We start from the raw sequence: 17767 nt of genomic DNA, 5'->3' as shown, positions 1-17767 counted from the left end.
TGTGTGTGTATGTGTGGGTGTATATGTATGGGTGCATGTGTGTGTGTGTATATATATATTAGTGTGTGTGTATATATATGTGTGTGTATGTGTGTATATTTATATGTGTGTATATATGTGAGAGTATATTTATATATATATGTGTGTGTATATATATATGTGTGTGTGTGTATTTATATATTTATATATATATTTATTTATATATATATTTATGTATAAATTTATGTATTTATATGTGTATATATATGTGTGTGTATGTATGTGTATATTTATATATATATGTGTGTGTGTATGTATGTGTATATTTATATATATATGTGTGTGTGTATGTATGTGTATATTTATATATATATGTGTGTGTGTATGTGTGTGTTTATATATATAAATATATGTGTGTGTGTGTGTGTATATATGTGTGTACATTGTGTGTGTGTGTGTGTGTGTGAGCGCTTGCTTGCTTGGAAGTGCAGTACCTGCAGATAACGCTGGAAAAGGAAGAGTCTTTCTCCAGCTTCTCGAAACACACCCTCTCATTCCCCAGTGGTCCCCCTCCAGCTTCGAGGAGCAGTCGATCAGCTCCAGCCACCCGACTCACTCTCCAGACCCATCTTTTGCCCCGTCCGGCAGAAAGTGGAGTCGGCGGAGACGCTGTGATCGGGTGCTGGCGGGGACTGGCGATGCTGCCCACCGATCCTTCGCCGTGGGGTGTTTGATCTTCCGGACGGCGGGATTCTGCTCCAGGCCAATTCTTTCGGGCTCAGCTCCACTTTTGAGCTCCCGAGCGCAGGGCGAGAGCGGGCGGCGATGATGGACTAGAGTTATCGTTGCACCATGGCATTCGCGATCTTCAGAACAGTCCTGGCACTTGTTCACATCACGCCAGGTAAGGCCGCCTGTTTCCCCGGGACCGCGAAGCTGTTACCACCCTGGCGATTGACGAGGGGTTGACAAACTGTGGAGCAGCCAAAATTGGTTGAGGAACAAGGGGTTTAATGAATGATTAACAAGAGAGTTAAGGCTATGATGTGATGTGGGGGGGGTGCATTCTGTGGAGCTAAACCAGGTGCTTGTCAATGAATACATATAACTGTAGAGACAAGCAGAGGTTTAGGGAGACGGACAAGGAGACTGTTGAGCTGGACAAGAGATAAACGATGCAACTGATGGTCAAGAGGAAACAAAGTGGACATAAAAGAAAGGCATTTAGCATCCACGGGATGGACAAGGGGTTTAGCGCTTTCCAGAATACCCTGTGTATGAACCTGGTGTCTAATATCCTCTGGACGAGTGGAGGATTTGATATCCCGTGGACGAGCTCCAGCTTCCAATAGATATACAAAGAGCTGATACCCCTGGATTCAGCGTGGCTGAAGGAAGGGCTGAGCAACGCGCAGATAATGACATGCCGCGCCCACGATTCAATCAAACTCATGTCTTCAAACTGGAGTCATTTTCCAGTGAACTCGCATGTGCCTTTGAGGGCAACACGTAACCGATTGGAATATGTTTTTTTAAAAAATCCCCCCTCTATGAGTCCATTTAACGGGAATTCCGAGTTCAGTGGAATGATAGCAAAGCCAGGTTCTCTTTGTGGAGCCCGCTTATTAGATTTTGTTTGGGGGGGGGGGGATTGTTACATTTAATAGAAGCAAAAACAGATGGGAGTGGATTGGAAACAGTCGAGTTACAGCTCACTAGGAAAAAGTGCAGACACTGAGAGTGCAGTGCAATAGAACTCCCCCCCCCAAAAAAAAAGTGCTGGAGAAACTCAGCAGGTCACGCAGCGCCCACCGGGATCAAAGGTTGGGGGGGGGGGGGTGAGCCGGCGCGTTTGCACCGCTGCTCGTTCGAACGACGCGGTTCGGAGACTGAAAGTGCAGTAACATCTGGTGGGTATCAGTTTTAGGATTCGGCGTCGACCCGGCCCTGCAAGTCGACCTGTTCTCCGCATTGGAACTGGATGGCTCACGAGAGGGGATCGTGCAAGTGCAGGGATTCCACAACGGCAGCAGAGCATTTTTGTTTCAAGGTAATCCGTTCCCCCCACCCCACTCCCCTTGACACCCCACTCCCCTTGACACCCCACTCCCCTTGACACCCCACTCCCCTTGACACCCCACTCCCCTTGACACCCCACTCCCCTTGACAAAATCAGACGGAACGATCCGGCTTGGGACTGGTTCTCCACCATATGAACGGTGGAGTGGAGGGGGATTCACTGAAGGCAGGATGCAGGTTGGAAGGCGATCCCCACTCATGATGCAGACTGACCTCCCCCCACTCCCCTTGACAGGTCTCCCTCGGGTGAAAATCAGACGGAACGATCCGGCTTGAGACTGGTTCTCCTCCATATGAACAGTGAAGTGGAGGGGAATTCACTGAAGGCAGGATGCAGGTTGGAAGGCGATCCCCACTCATGATGCAGACTGACCTCCACTCTCCACTTTCCTGCCTACTTGGGCGAGGTTTTACCAAAAGAATAGATTGATAGCTTGTCCCATAGAAACTTTATTTTTAACGCCAAAATAAGCTGCTCTTGGGGGATGTGATGTTAGCAATAAATATATAACGTGGTTGGATAACCTCTTCTTTACGCGGGTGACACAAAATATCCGCGGCAGTCGATGAATATAAAGAACGATATGGCACACGAAAGTCATTTGATTTAGACTGCAACTTAACGAGCTCAATGGAACAAAGCGCTGATCAACCCTTTCTGGTCAATGTGTTCACGTTCAGTCACAGAATCGGCGATGTTAGAGCACTGCCTTATCTAGGGCAATCAGTTCAAGGTTGGGTTTATTTCTCTCTCTCTCTCTCTCCAGAAGCGGATTTTGGATTTATTAACCCTTTTTTTTTCAAGTAGCATTTCCTCTGAGCATTGCACAAAACAACGACCACGTGTAAGGGGTAAATCACAGAAGTCCGCAGACACCGTGGTTGAAGTAACAACACAAGGCTGGGGAAAACTCAGCAGGTCAAACCCTGTCCTTTAAATTTTGCTCGGGCGCCTGCCCACACATTGCTCATACCTCGATGAAGGGCTCAAGGGTTTTTGTATCTTTGCTGTGTAAATTGCACGGTTTGACCTGCTGACTTTCTCCAGCGTTGTGTTTTTACAACAAGATTGTAGGTGATTGGAATCGTACAGTGCACACCTGCTAACTGGTTCCACTGCTGGTCGGGACCATTATTTAAATTGCAACATGATGGCTACAAGTGTGTCCCCCAGATGCTGAAGAAACAACAGAAGTTCCTTCTTTAATAACAGAATCTTTACAAGGGGAATTTAATTTCCATTGGCATTTTGAGATGTGAACCCATTCTTTTTTTGAAAAAAGCTACTGGTTTCAATTTATGTTTGGTAATACTCCTGAGTAACACAGTTGTTTACTGTGTTAAAAATGTTATGTAAATGTGAGTCATTCCAAGGTGATGGACTTGCAGATTTGGCACAGATGCCAGAACATAAATGAAGCAGCTAATTTGAACGACCGGCTTTCTTGGTACATGCAGTAAGCACATTTTTGCTATTAATCAGAAACAAATTCTCTGACGTGCAGCTGTGAACATTTGGAAAAAAATGGCTTAAAAAAAAGTTCATCTTGGAATGTGGCTGATGCTGTTAAGGCAAGTATTTGTTGTCCAAGCCGAGTGGTCCTTGCCAAAATAGGAAGGGGCATTTGGGTTCAGAGTGGTGGTGAATAATGTTCATGGAAATCTACATGCATTGATCCAAAGACCACACCACTGATCCATCATGCAAGCCAATACAAGGACCATTGAAGCCAAACCAATTATCCCTCTACTGGCCTGAAGTCTTAAGAGGTGCAGGTGACGAAAGTTAATGGGTGGTGGAAAGATCTCTGGGGTGCTGACATCGCGTTAAATATGCTGTCAGCTGAAGCTTGTGTAGATGCAAAAGTGCCTCTGGAAAAGCACTCCTTCTGGCTTAATAGTGAAGTGCTTGTTTTCAGGGGTAACAGGAACAATGGTCCCTTTAAAGCCAAATTAAATGTTTGTGATAGTTAAAGCCAGGTTTCCAGAATTATAGACACTTGTTTTAGATTAAGATGGCAATTGTCTGCTTGTATGCAGCTGCAAGGATTTCTGGCTCCCATTTTGAAGGCTCAGGAGGTTATTTAGCCCTTGAAAAATGGGTGCAGCAAGTGTGCATTTTTTTGAACCTGTGTGGAAAAGTGCCAAGGTGAAGTTATTATTCAATTGTTGCTGCTAGAACTTAGCAATATAGGAGATGTTCCGGGAACAGATTTTGTAATTTTCTGCAGCCCAAATACAGCCATGTGATCAATTAACCTTCTACCCTGTAAATAGACATGACGATGCACAGTAAAAAGTCCTTTGGCTCACAAGCCCATGGCACCCAACTACACCTCCACCGACAAGTACGTTTTTTGCACAGTGGCAGGTAACCCATGGAGACATGGGAAGAATGTTTAAACTCTATACAGACGGCATTGAATTTGAAACCCAGTGTAACTGTGCTATCTTTAGAACATGGGAGGAAACCCACCTCTGCCATCCTCAGTATTCTATCATGTGGAGTTGAAACAGAAAATAATTTAGAGCTTGGGCAGCATGGGAGAAAGAAGCAGAGTTCATCTTTCAGGCCTTTCACTTAGTTATGATAAATGACCATTCATAGGAAATGTTGGACTGTGCTTCTCCCTCCATGGATGTTGGCTGACGAGCTGAGTACTTCCACCACTTGCTGTTATGTTTCAGATTTTCAGTAAGATTATCATGTAGGATTCTACCATGCTTAGAAAGGCAAATTAATGTATATTTAATTAAAACTTTACAAAAATACACTTAACATACAGTTAGTATAGTGGTCAGCGCCATGCTGATACAGAGCTAGTGACTGGGGTTTGAATCTGGCACTGTCTGCAAGGAATTCATATATTCTCCCCGCACCTGTGGGTATTTCCTCTAGGTGCTCTTGTTTCCTCCCACCATACTGGGGCTGTAAGTCAATTGGGTGTAATTGGTAGCACGGGCTTGTTGACCAAAAAGGCCTATCACCAGGCTGTGTGTCTAGATTTTAAAAATATTATATGGATAAATGCAGCAGCCATTATTCACACAGCAATCATAGCAATTAATATATTTGCTCAAAGGTGGCTGGTGTTTGACAAGGGTGTATTAACTATTAGGACATTTGGAAATGTTTGAGAAGGTTTTGACATCATTATGTTTGACTGAAGAAGAAGGCAGATGTGCCCCCTTTTTAATTGACATCGGATGAACTGCACCTTTAATAATGTAACATCCTTCCATATAATGAGCCCAGGGCATGTGCTTAAGTCCTGCAATGAAGCTTAAACCTCGCTACACATGAGCTGAACCAAGATAACTAATGAGCTGAAGAAAAGGATCAAACAGAGTTCCAGGAAGTTTTGCCTTCTTTCCCATATGGTCATTAGAACAGAAATTAATGTTGTCTTCATATGTTTCACTTTATTGTTATAGAAATAGTTTCAACCATCGCCAGACAATTCAAAACCTCACCCTGTAATGACTTCAACTCAGGGCCATACCTTGATGAAGGGCTCAGGCCTGAAACATTGCTTATGTACCTTCCTTATCTTTGCTGCGTAAAATACGCAGTTTGACCTGCTGAGTTTCTCCAGTGTTGTGATTTCACTTGAATTACTCAACCCAGGGCCAACCTGCTACAAGACTCGCACCACCAGGTTCAGGAACAGCTGCTCCCCCTCCACCATCAGACTCCTCCACGACAAACTCCATCAGGGACTCGTTTGAGGACTCTCACTTGTGCACTTTTTTATTTTTTTTCTTATCTCTGCATTGCACACTCAGGTTGTTTACATTTCTTGATCTGTTTAATTTGTGCGTTGTGTACAGTTTTTTTTCCACTACCAATAAGTGGTAATTCTGCCACGCCAGCAGGAAAAAGAACCTCAGGGTTGTATGTGATGTCATGCATGTACTCTGACTATAAATCTGAACCTGAAAAACTTCAGGGTGGGGCAGCATCCATCCCACCTTCTCAGCACTGTTGAGCAGCTGAAGGCTTTCGTGCTTGCTATCCTGAGCCTGGTGTTCCTCTACTTTGGGCTGATGCCTCAAAATGGCCCCAGACCTCGCGTTTATGCTCCTCATGGGGTATAGGAGGCCCTTTGGGTGGCAGCTGCCTCTCAAAGCATTTCACACCAACACAACAAGGCAAATGAGGCAACTACTTCACCACTAATTTTCAGACCACCGTGTAAAATGGAGATTCCAGGAAAATTTCCCAGGAGCCCTTCCGTGAACTGGCAGTGTGAAAATGTTGGTCGAGGAAAATAAAGTGGGTCTGTAGCCCTACCTCTTAAGGTCATGGACCTGGGTAATTTCCCCTGACCACCCTCTCCCTGCGGTTTGAATCGGCAAATGACGTCAGGGCTGCATGCTTACATCACCAAGGAAGAAGTAGTATGTGGGAGAGGTGTTTGTGTGTGGATTGAATTACTCAATTTATTTAAGCATATAGGCATTAGTTTTATTGATTTTTGAGAAGCCTTGCCGCCATTACTGTGCGATGTAACTTCCGATAGGACTTCCTGTGACGGCGTAATTCACTATGTCATTACTGGGGGAAGGACCTCCCCCATAAATTGACAGGGAGGGAAAATTACAGGGAATTTGGGCCATGGCGTGAAAGGCCCAGGAGGTCCTGCCTTCCTGGGAATTTCACCCGAGCCCAAGTAAGGTGACCGCTTGCCTGCCGGATTAACTGTGCCGGTGAAAGCAGCACTTTAAAACACTCCCCACCACCCCACCCCCACCGTCCTCTCAAACAAACAATTTCCGATTTGTTGTTTTCAGTACACTTGTTCCTTAAATAATATCTTTTAGCTGCTTTTGGAAATTTTTTTGTTATAAGGATGAGGTGATGTACACGGACTTCAAAAATGAAATGCATTGCTAATGGATAAGAAGCAACTGTACAAAACTGGTGACATTCAAGACATTTTGCCAATGAAGCATATGAATATAGAACGTTACAGCACAGTAATGTTCGGACCTCGATGTTGTGTTGCCCCATATATAACTACCAAAAAAAAGCCTAAACCTTCCCTACCTCATAACCCTCTATTTATTATTAAGCTCCTGCTTGTCAAAATGATTTGTAGAAATGGCATTTATATAATAATACTCCTAGATTCTGCAAGAGTGGAAAAAATATGCAATTCATGGATGTTTTCGACGAGGTCCTTATAAATATAACACCTTACATGTTTCATCGAGAACACGTTCAGGAGGTTTTGAATTCTGTTTCAAACACTCTTTAAGCTGAACTGAATGGGAGAAAATTGAACTCTGTTCTTGAGAATTATATAAAAATTAAAATTTTCAAGTACAGTGTAGGTTTTTTAAAGATATATTTAAATATCTTAACACTTGAATCACTTTTTGCCCTTCAGACGGGAAGAAAAATTAGTTTTCTAAATGCCTTGTGAACAAAACCACACATTCCTTTCAAGAGAAAAAAGTCACATGAGAAGCAATGTGTTGGAGGACTTCATGATAATTGCCAATCTGCTGCTTCCTCCTCTTTGGTTTGTGCTTGATTCCAGGGAAAGGGATCTCCTGATTTGCAACGTGCCAGTGGTTACACTGGAAGCAGCTCTAATAAAGCAAACTTTGACAGATGTTAAAGGTTTACCAGCCAAATGCATTTGGCTTTTAATGCATTTTCAAACCAGAGGACATGAGTTAAGGGGGAAAAGGGAAAGGTTTAGGGGGAACATGAGGGGAAACGTCTTCACACACAGAGTAGTGAGAGTGTGGAACTGAAGTGGTAAATGTGGGCTCAATTTTAACATTTTATGAAGAATTTGGACAGGTCCATGGAAGGAGGAGGTTTGGAGGGCTATGGGCTGGGTCCAGGTCAATGGGACAAGGAAAGAAAATGGTTCGGCACAGACTGGAGGGGCCGAGCTGGCCTGTTTCTGTCCTGTAATTGTTCTATGATTCTTGGTTCAGGGATTTATTGAGCTATAGGAGGACATTTGGCCCATCATGCATGGGCTGCCTTTGAATCCCTTCTCATTTTCAAATCTGATTTGTTCCCTTCTCACTTTCTTCACACCTCTTCAAATGTTACATTGCGTAGATAATTATTGTTGAATATCTTTCCAATCATTTTTCACATTTTAACAACTCATTGTATAAAGACTTTTTTCTTATCTTTTGCATCTGGTTCATTTGCTAATTTACTTGCATCAGTGTCTTCTAGTTATGACATTAATACTAATGGAAACAGATTCTCCCTGTTCATTGTATCAAAGGTTGCCTGCTTTTGAATATTCTTTCAAAATCCTTTCTCAGCTACAAAAAGGGAACCACATTGGCTTCTGTCTATTTTAACAAAAAATTTTCAGTCCTGACAGAGTGTCTGGCAGTATAACTGGGTCGGTAGACTGGGCTTGTTAGTCTTGGTTGGCAGCCAGCCTAAGGAAAGGAAAACTGATTTCAAACCCGGGCAGATGGGGCTCATTAGCCTCATCAGGCCATCCATCGAGGAGAAGGACACTGCAACGTAACACCCACGACCCAAGAACATGGCTGTCACTGTCCCAGTGTGCTGGGCCGTGACAGATAAACACCAGGTGTAAAGGGAAGGGCCAGTACTGCACTCCACCTAAAAAAAAAATCCATTGTGCATGCTCGAAGGACATGCCCATGTGTATGATCCTTCCTAAATCTTCGTCCACAAAGCCAAGCCAAGATTTCAGTCCTACTCCCATTTGAATTAATCTCCTCTGTACTCCCGCAAGGTCTTGACTTCCTTCCTGGAGTATGGTGCCCCAGAATTAAATGCTATTATTAGTTGGGTCCTAATTAATATTTTATAAAAGTCCAGAATATCTTCCCAACTTTTGTTTTCCATCTAGGATCATTCTTCCCTCTTTAAAAGCATACCCAAATTATCTAGCCAGATTTGAAGACTTGCAAAAGTCCATTGTCAGTCTCTTTTTTTCATACACCCTTTTAAAATAGTTCTATCTAGCTCAGCGGTTTTCAAACTTCCCCCTAAACACACATTCCACCTTAAGTATAGGTGCTCTGTGATTAGTAAGGGATTGCTTAAGATGGTAAGTGAGTAGAAAGAAAATGTTTGAAGACCACTGTTTTAATCATACCTAATTGACTCGTTATGTGCACAGTTTCATATCTCCAAAGGAAATTGGTCAATGACAATTTTTCTCAAGCAAAATATTTCGGTAACAATTGGGTTCAGAGCAGTGATTCTTCAACCATCCCTTCCCACTCACATACTACCTTAAACAATCCCATACTAAGCACAGAGCACCGATGGCATAGGGATTACTTAAAGTGGAAGTTGAGTTTAGGGGGGCAGTTTGAAAACCACTGATCTAGCATGTACTCAACCCATTAGTTAAATCTACTCAAATTTAATCAGCTCTACTCGTCTGTTTTAAATTTCATCTACCTATCTTTGCATGTTTCACCAGTCTGCTCTTGCTCCCCTGAGTCCATTATTGTTAACTACATTTCTGAATTTTGTGTCACTCTCAGACTTTGAAGTAAAGCGATGTATTTGTTGAAATATATTTTACTGCCTAGTGATCTCGTCACTAACCACTGGATGGCGCCACTATACATCTTCCAGCCTAATATATAACCATTTAAGTTTGTCATTCAACCCATTTTGAATTCATCCTGTCACATTGGTTCAGTCATTTGTGCTGAGAAGTTTATTTTTTGGTAATTTTTTGAAAATATTTAGAAGTTCATGTCCACAACAATTGTTGTTTTCATTCATCATCCCCAATATTTTATGGAAAAAATTTAAGCATAACTAATCTTTTAAAATGTTATGGTGCTAATCAGCTATCGATGAATTTTCTCCCAAGTGCTGGTAATATTTAACCTGGATTAGTTCTTCCAAAAGTTTCGACTGACCTTGCACTAATTAGCCTGCATTTTCCTGGTTTAACCATCCCTTCTCTGGCACCTACAAAGAACCAAAGGTTTGTGAGTTAAACAAGTCCTGCAGATGCTGGGGTCGAGTTCAACACAAAAATATGCTGGAGAAACTTAGCAGGTCACACAACATCCAGAGGAAGCAAAGGGTAACCAATGTTTTAGGCCTGGGCCCTTCATCAGGGATAAGCAAAAGCAGCAGGTACCTGAATAAAAGTGGGGGGAGGCAGGAGGAAGGGGCAAGGGGAGGAGTACAGGCTAACAGGGAAGAGGATGCAGCTTGGAGGGTGGAAAAGGAAAAAGCTGAGGAGTGAGTAGCTCTCTGATCAGAGAGGGAAGGAAAGAGGGTGGGGAGATTCAGGAAAGAAGATGGGGAAAGAGAGAGAGTGAAGCGGGTTCACGGAAAGTGGAGAGAAGATGTTTTGTGAGCAGAAGCTCTGCAATTACTACTCTTCCCCATGTCCCTAAACTGGATTTTATGGGGTCTGGGTAGTTCCACTTTGAGTTCTGCCAACCTCTTAATCACTTCATTTCTCCCCTCTATTTTAATTCTTTCCAGTTTCACTACCATCTTTACCGAGAGTTACTGTGGCAATGTCCACTTGCATGGGAAGATGTCGCCTGTTCATTTAATTACAGCTATGCCCTCTGATTCAACAAGATTATCCCTTACCAGTTAAAAATTAGATATTAATATAGATGTAGTGGGGAGATACTTTATGCTGAGTTGTTAGATTTATTCGGACCTTAATGAGTGTGTATGCACCAAATGTAGATGATGGCAAATTTATGGAAGATGTGTTTATGAATTTATCAAATGCCAAGGGAAAAGTTATATTGGGAGGGGATTTTAATTTTGCTTTAGACCCTAAATTAGATAGATCAGGAGATAGAATGATGAAAAATAAGGTAGCAAAAATGGTAACAGATTTGATGAAAGATATGGATTTAGTGGATATATGGAGAAAAATGCACCCAAATGAAAGAGATAATTTTTCTATTCTTTTCAATTTAAAACCTATTCAAAAAAAATTGTCCCTCTTTTACTCTTGAAGTCTTTTTGCCCTGCATTTAATGTTTATTCATTATTAAAGTACTCCTGGGCTCTGTTCTCTTTGGCCCTCCCTTGTACTCTTTGTAATCCATTTTGACTTCCTTCTCATTGGGCTGGAGAGACGTTAACAACAAATATTCTCCTGCACTCGTTTAGGCTTTCCATTCCTCTTTTTCCAGCCCTCATTTCCTAGTCTGCGTAAGGAGAATTGAAGAACCCTCCCATTATCATTACTTCAAAGGTCTTGAATCTTATCATAATTTGCCTTTAAACTTGACCATCTCCTTTAGTGCCTTCTACTACATACCTGCAGAGCAAATACTTTTCCTTAAAATAAGCAAATACATTCTGTCTTTGACCCTGCCAATAAATCACCCTTCTCTAGTGTCATAGCAGCATCTTTGATCGATGCTAACACTTGCACTTGTACCTTCTTCATCTCCCTGAATGTTTGCTGGTTGAGAATACTAAATTCCTGTTCTCTTCCTCACTTGAGAAGGACCTTCGTTGCTGCCATTCTATCATAATTCCATACGGCTGCTTGTTCCCGCAGACACCAGCCTTATTGACCGTGTTCTTTGTTTTTGTCCACATGCACTCCAAACTGACCATCTACAGCCCTTGACTGTCCCTTGACTCCTATTTTTAAACATCTCACTGTTTCTTCCAGAACTCTGCCAGCTTACATTTTCACTTCCTTCTCAGTGGCGCCACTAGGGTTGGTGACACCTCCCCTCCCCCACACACCGCCACGGACCTTCTCCCGTACCAGACCCTACAGAGTCCTTAGTAATGTTTTTTGTTATAATGCTACTCGTAAATCGTAATTCCCGTAGATCACTGAATGTAACGGCAATAGTAGTGAGATAAACAATGAGCAAAATTAAAATTACACCATTAAATGACAATATCGTACTATTTCATTCTCAAAAAAGTTATTGCCATAGGTTTGCAAATACTAATTATCACAATATTGTAGCTAAAACAATAGAAAATTTGACAAAAGCTGTGACTATAAAAACAGCAGCGCTTGCTTGTAGCTTGTGCAGATGAAAGCACGCAATTTGAAGCATCCTTGTCATTGGGTAAATATGACAGGTCAGACTGGAGCACATTAGAGGGTTCAAAAAGTAGATGCTCAAGGTTTTAGCCTTGTAGGTATATTGATACATGTAAGGTAGGCTTACAAAAATGTTTTTGTCATTATAACTAACTACAGGGATATTTTTATAAAAAGTAATAACTTTCTGGTGAAACACTGCACAAAATTTTTATAGACAGTCATTTTGGTGTCACCCCCACCGATGGTATTATCTGGTGTGGTCCACACCCCCCACCCCCACCCCGTGACACCCGATTGATCCTCCTTCTGCCAAATTACATTAAATCCTCGCCTTGGGCGGCATGGTTAGCGCAACCCTGTTGCAGCGCCAGTGATCGGGACTTGGGTTTAAATCCTGCGCTGTTTGTAAGGAGTTTATGCGTTCTCCTCGTGTCTGCGTGGGGTTTCCTCTGGGTGCTCCGATTTCCTCTCTCTGTCCAAAACGTGAACCGGGGGTTGCAAGTTAATTAGGTAGCATGGGCTTGTGGGCCAAAAGGGCCTGTTACTATTCTGTATGTCTAAATTTAAAATTCAAAATCAATGACAACATAAACAACGTATAGTGTCTTTGATTCCAGTTGTGCTGAGAATGTACCTCATCCAGAAGAACATAAGAAACAGGAGCAGGAGGAAGCCATTCTGCCCTTCAAGCCTGCTCTGTGATTCAATTAAATCATGGCTGATCTGGCCATGCAAGCTGCTCCACCTAGCTGTCTATTCTCCATAACCTTTAATTCCCGTATTCTTCAAAAATCCCTTGATATGTGTCTTAAGTATATGCTGTGAAGCAGCCTCTACTCCTTCTTTGGGAAGAGAATTCCAAAGATGCTCTCTCTCTTTAACCCTCCCTTAAATCTACTCCCTTCAATCTTAAGGCTATGTCCTTAATTTTAGTCTCACCTGGCAGTGAAAACATCCCCGCTCTTTCTATCGTATCTATCCATTATTTTGTATATTTCTGTAAGATCTCCCCCCCCCCCCCCACCTCCTTCTAAGCTCTAGGGAGTCTGGTCCCAGACCTTTGAATCTCATGAGATTACCCCTTCATTTTTGGGATCAATCTGCCCTTCTTGAAATTCATCCTGTCCCAGGTCCAGTCCCCAGTGATTACATCTCTTTTGTTATTTCTGTGGCAAGATGATTGGTTTGTCTTCCAACCATAATCATGGTATTCTGAAACAAATTCACTGCAATGAGCATTTTTGGATGTATCAATAGCAGGGGAATCATCATCTTTAAACTTGCATGGTTTCTTTAAACTTAGTGGCAAGCCATGCTGGGTGGTGTTTATAACTAGAGCGTAGGGCTGAAATTTAATTCTCTCAATGCAACGAGGTCAGTTATCCAATTAAGAAAATAAATTGGTCTTTTCTGTGGAGGCTTGAGCTAGAAATAAGAGTTTTCGGGTCATTCCATAGCAGTCGGTGAAGTATTTACCATCAGCAATAATCAATGCAAAGAAATCCTAGTATAGTAAAACTCCTGGTATTCAGGGCCAATGGGGATTGGTAGAAGCCAGTTAAGTGTATTTTCTGGATGCTTGAGAGTTGCTATTACAATGCCTAATACATCTGAATTAAGAATAAATAGTTTAAAAGACAAAAATACTATTCTATACTTGCATATCAGCAACACTAGGTCCTGATCTCACAATTTGGGCTCGGAGGTACCTGATCTCCGGACACCTCAACCCGTTCCCCCTCCTATCTTATTGCTGGAAGCTCAGACTGTAGACAGTAACCCTGGGCTTTGAACCTTTAATCTTCATCCATCAGGGTCCGGTGGGCTCTCTGACTAACGGACCTCCTCTCTCCTTGTTCCTGAGGTCCAACCCATAGCTAAGCGCATTGTCGTTTCCTTTGTGCATTCCACAGCTTGCGAAAGAGTGTAGTGGTTGATCAGGTGTTTTGGCTCAAAACGGTGACCATTTTTTTTCTCCCACTGATGCTGCTTGACCTGCCGAGTTCATCCAGCAGATTGTGTTTTGCATTCGATTCCAGCATCTGCGACCTCCCGTGTGTCTCCAATGTAGTGGCTGCTGCCTTGGGCATTTCCAAATTTTGCATTAACTGGCCCATTACTGAAAATAACTTGAACATCACACAGCCAAACTTCATGGGTTAAAGAAAAGTTTAACACTTACAAGGTAAACCGTGTGTATGTGAAAATGATTGTTTTTCTTTTGTTTTCCCTTTTCAATATTTTTATTAACATTGAAATTTGACATCCAAAAGTACAATGTACATATGGATGTATGTTAAGATTCAAAAGGATACATTACACCTAAATCATATCATTTCATCCAAGGTTCCCTACATTTAAATTATTTATATTGTATTGATATTATTCTATTATTTTTTAAAGTAAGGGAAAGCTAAACCCACTTCCAAGAAAGAAGCTGTTTGGCCAAAAAAAGACAGAATTCTTATCAGTAATAAATTACCTCATTAATCAACATTCTACCTTCAGAACAAATAAAAGATTCTAAAAAAAAAATTCATAAAGTGTCCCCACAGTGTTTGAAAATTTACATTCAAATGGGAAATTGAGCATCTAATCTTTTCTTAGTTTAAACGTGACATGATGTCACGTAGCTATTGAGCGTGATTAGACGTGGAACACGTCTGAGACATCTGAGCAACACCGCCCGTTGAGCCACAAGAGAAATAAAAGCTAATACATGCAGCTCAGCTGCCGTTAAAGTTATGTCACTCTCTCCAACAATGCCAAATAAAACAGTTGAGGGATTAGGTTTAAAATGAACTTTAAAAAGTGCAGAGAAAGTTTGAAATACTTTTTTCAATATTTCTCAAGACTCTGACATGACCAAAACATGGATTAATGAAGCATCTTCATTGTTGCATTTATCATAACGAGGAGATACATCCACATAAAAATAAGATAGTTTGACTTTAGACATGTGAATCGAATGGACTACTTTAAATTGTACAAGGGAGTGGCAGACACATAAGGAAGAGGTATTAACCAATTTGAAAATTGCATTCCAAGTTTCTTCAGAAATTAAAAGCTGTAGGTCCTGTTCCCAGGCATTTTTTAAATTTTATCTGAGGGAGTCAGATATGCAATAGCATGTCATAAATGTTAGATATTGAACCATTAAAAATTAGATCAATTAAATTCTTATCAGTATTCTTAAGAAATGTATGTAAATAAGATCATAAAAAATCTCTAATCTGTAGATAACGGAAAGGATGAGTATTTGGTAGACCGTATTTATCTGAAAATTGTTCACAGGAAGCAAGACTCCTCTCGACAATTAAATCGTTAAAACATTTAATGTCCAATCTATACCATTCTTTAAAAGTTACATCAATCATGGAAGGTTTAAAGAAATTATTAGAAAAAAATTCAGACTAGAAAGAGAAAATCTCATTAAACCAAAATATTTTCTAAATTGTATCTAGATTCTCAAAGTATGTTTAACCACTGGATTATTAGTTAATCTATTTAAAGATCTGGGAAATGAATATCTAAGAAGAGAAATGAGAGAACATTTTGTACCAGAATTAGATTCCAGAGATATCCATATTGGACAGTCTTCACTGTTATTGTAATATAACCAAAAAATGTAAGATTTCACATATTGACTGCCCAATAATAGAACCTAAAGTTTGATAAAGCTAAACCTCCATTCTTCTCAAGTTTTTGTAAATTTATTTTATTTAGAGTGTATTTTTCTTTGTTTTGACTTTTTTTCTCTCAATGCTGTACAATATCAGATGTAGATTCCACTCAGAATGGTGGCAGAGGTCAAATACAGTTAAGAAAATTGGATAGCTGGGGTGGAGGAGTAAACGTGAAATTATTTACTTTAGAAAATTGAGTAACCTCTGCTGTAAATCCCTCTGGGCTGTTTTCTTAACGCACGCGCACTTTGCACAGCAGTGATGAGGAAGAGAGGGAGAATGAGATGAGAAATGCTTAAGAAATATAACAGTTCAATACCTTAGACTTTGCAGTGAAAGAACAATGAATAAGAAAGACATAGAGAAGACAGGGATAGAGAGAGATTCAAGAAGAATGAACAAAGGAAGATGGGTGTGGATTGACTACATTAATATTTATGGACATCCAAGTAATATTGCTTGAATTTTATTATTGATGTTACAATTAGGCAACAGGCAAGCCACAGCTACAAAAGTAATTAGATTTTGAACGAAGCTCTTCCCCACTCAGTTTTCAAAGCTTGTTGTGAGGAATTTTGAAAGCTGATTACAGTAAATTAAAACATTGTGAAGGGGGCAGGATGGGGGAGAGAAATTAAATTAATCCTGGAGTATTTGGCCTTCAAACAAGGCTAATTCATTTAAATTGCACCATGTAATATTAGTAACAGATGTGTTTGTGAATTAATTTCAAATTCCTTCGTTGAAATTGTGAACAGTGAGGATTACAACAAATGTTACTGAGCTCAATTTCACCCCCTTAGGCAAGGTTTATTAGCAGGCTGGTCATTGTTGATATTCACTTACTGGATAAGCAGCTAAGATTGTTTCCGCCTATTTAGAATAATAATGAGAATGTCCAACAAATTAAAAACGCTTTAAATGGAAGGAACACATTAATGTCATTTTTTAAGATGTAAGCACGTATTTCATTTGGCATTTTCACCATCGATAAATGTATATTGCAGTGTGAATGTAATCTGGCATGGCAGTGGATTCCTTAACCTAATCAAAATCTTCTCTCAGATATAGACACAGCAAGCTGTGGGCTAGTTTTGTTTGAATGGGCAAGTTTATGATATCACAACTTGCCAAGTGTGCCATAAACCTTGAATTTATGCATAGATTTTCCCCCTAAAAATATAATTTATTCAGAATGAATTCTTTACAATACAAGAAAAACTGTTCAAGATTTTTTTTACATTCATACTGTCAATTATATGGACACATTCTCATCATTGCATAATTCTACATTCTTCTCTTAAGAATCTGTTATTGTGGCACCTTTTCGTTTCTCCCTCCACTCTGTTGGTTGAGGGGCTTCACCACAGCACCCTCTTATTGGCTGCACCAAGCCTCAGCATGTCCCTCAACACATCTTCCTGCAGCCTGCAATGTGCCTATTGGCAGGATTTCTGGACTGACATCTCATTGCGCTGAAAGACTAACAGGTTTCAGAGCATCTTTTATTGAGTTGACTGTCTTCTAGCTGTTCTGGGCGTGGGACTCAGAGTGTGTCCCCAGGAGCATTCTGTAGATCAGAGAGTGGTCTGTCACACTGCTGCTGGGGATGAACTGTGACAAAGCCCCCTGCATCCTTCTCCACAAACTCATTGCAAATCTGCATTCAGTGAAGAGGTGGGTAACAGTCTCCACTCCACCGCAGCCATCCTGAGGATAATGTGTGTGGAGGGTGATGTTCTGGTTATACAAGAAGTATCTCTCTGGGAGGGCTACTCTCACCCGTCAGCCAGGCCAAATCTTGGTGTTGGTTTGTGAGCCCTGGCAATGAGGCATTCTGCCTGATGACATGGACAGTTTGCTCAGGGAACCATCCCACCGAATCCATCGAGTCCTCATCTCTGTTTCTTTGGTATGTTCTGAGCTGACCACTGCCTGATGGCCTTGTGGTCGAAGGTGTTGTCCTGGAAAAACTTGCTGAACAAG

The 17767-nt window shown here is 41.2% G+C and overlaps 1 protein-coding gene across 1 annotated transcript in view; it reads left to right on the top strand.

Moving 5' to 3' along the window:
- Nucleotides 1-590: 590 nt before the first annotated feature.
- Nucleotides 591-17767, top strand: part of LOC138745639 (protein kinase C-binding protein NELL2-like) — a 198331-nt gene continuing 181154 nt past the window's right edge. The window contains exons 1-2 of the mRNA XM_069902865.1: nucleotides 591-883; nucleotides 1901-2029. Of these exons, the coding sequence (XP_069758966.1) occupies nucleotides 832-883; nucleotides 1901-2029 (181 nt within the window). The 5' untranslated portion in view covers nucleotides 591-831. The remainder of the gene's footprint in view (nucleotides 884-1900; nucleotides 2030-17767) is intronic.

The sequence above is a fragment of the Narcine bancroftii genome, chromosome 11, assembly GCF_036971445.1.
Source record: "Narcine bancroftii isolate sNarBan1 chromosome 11, sNarBan1.hap1, whole genome shotgun sequence".
Classification (NCBI taxonomy): domain Eukaryota; kingdom Metazoa; phylum Chordata; class Chondrichthyes; order Torpediniformes; family Narcinidae; genus Narcine; species Narcine bancroftii.
This window is presented reverse-complemented; position numbering and strand designations above follow the sequence as displayed.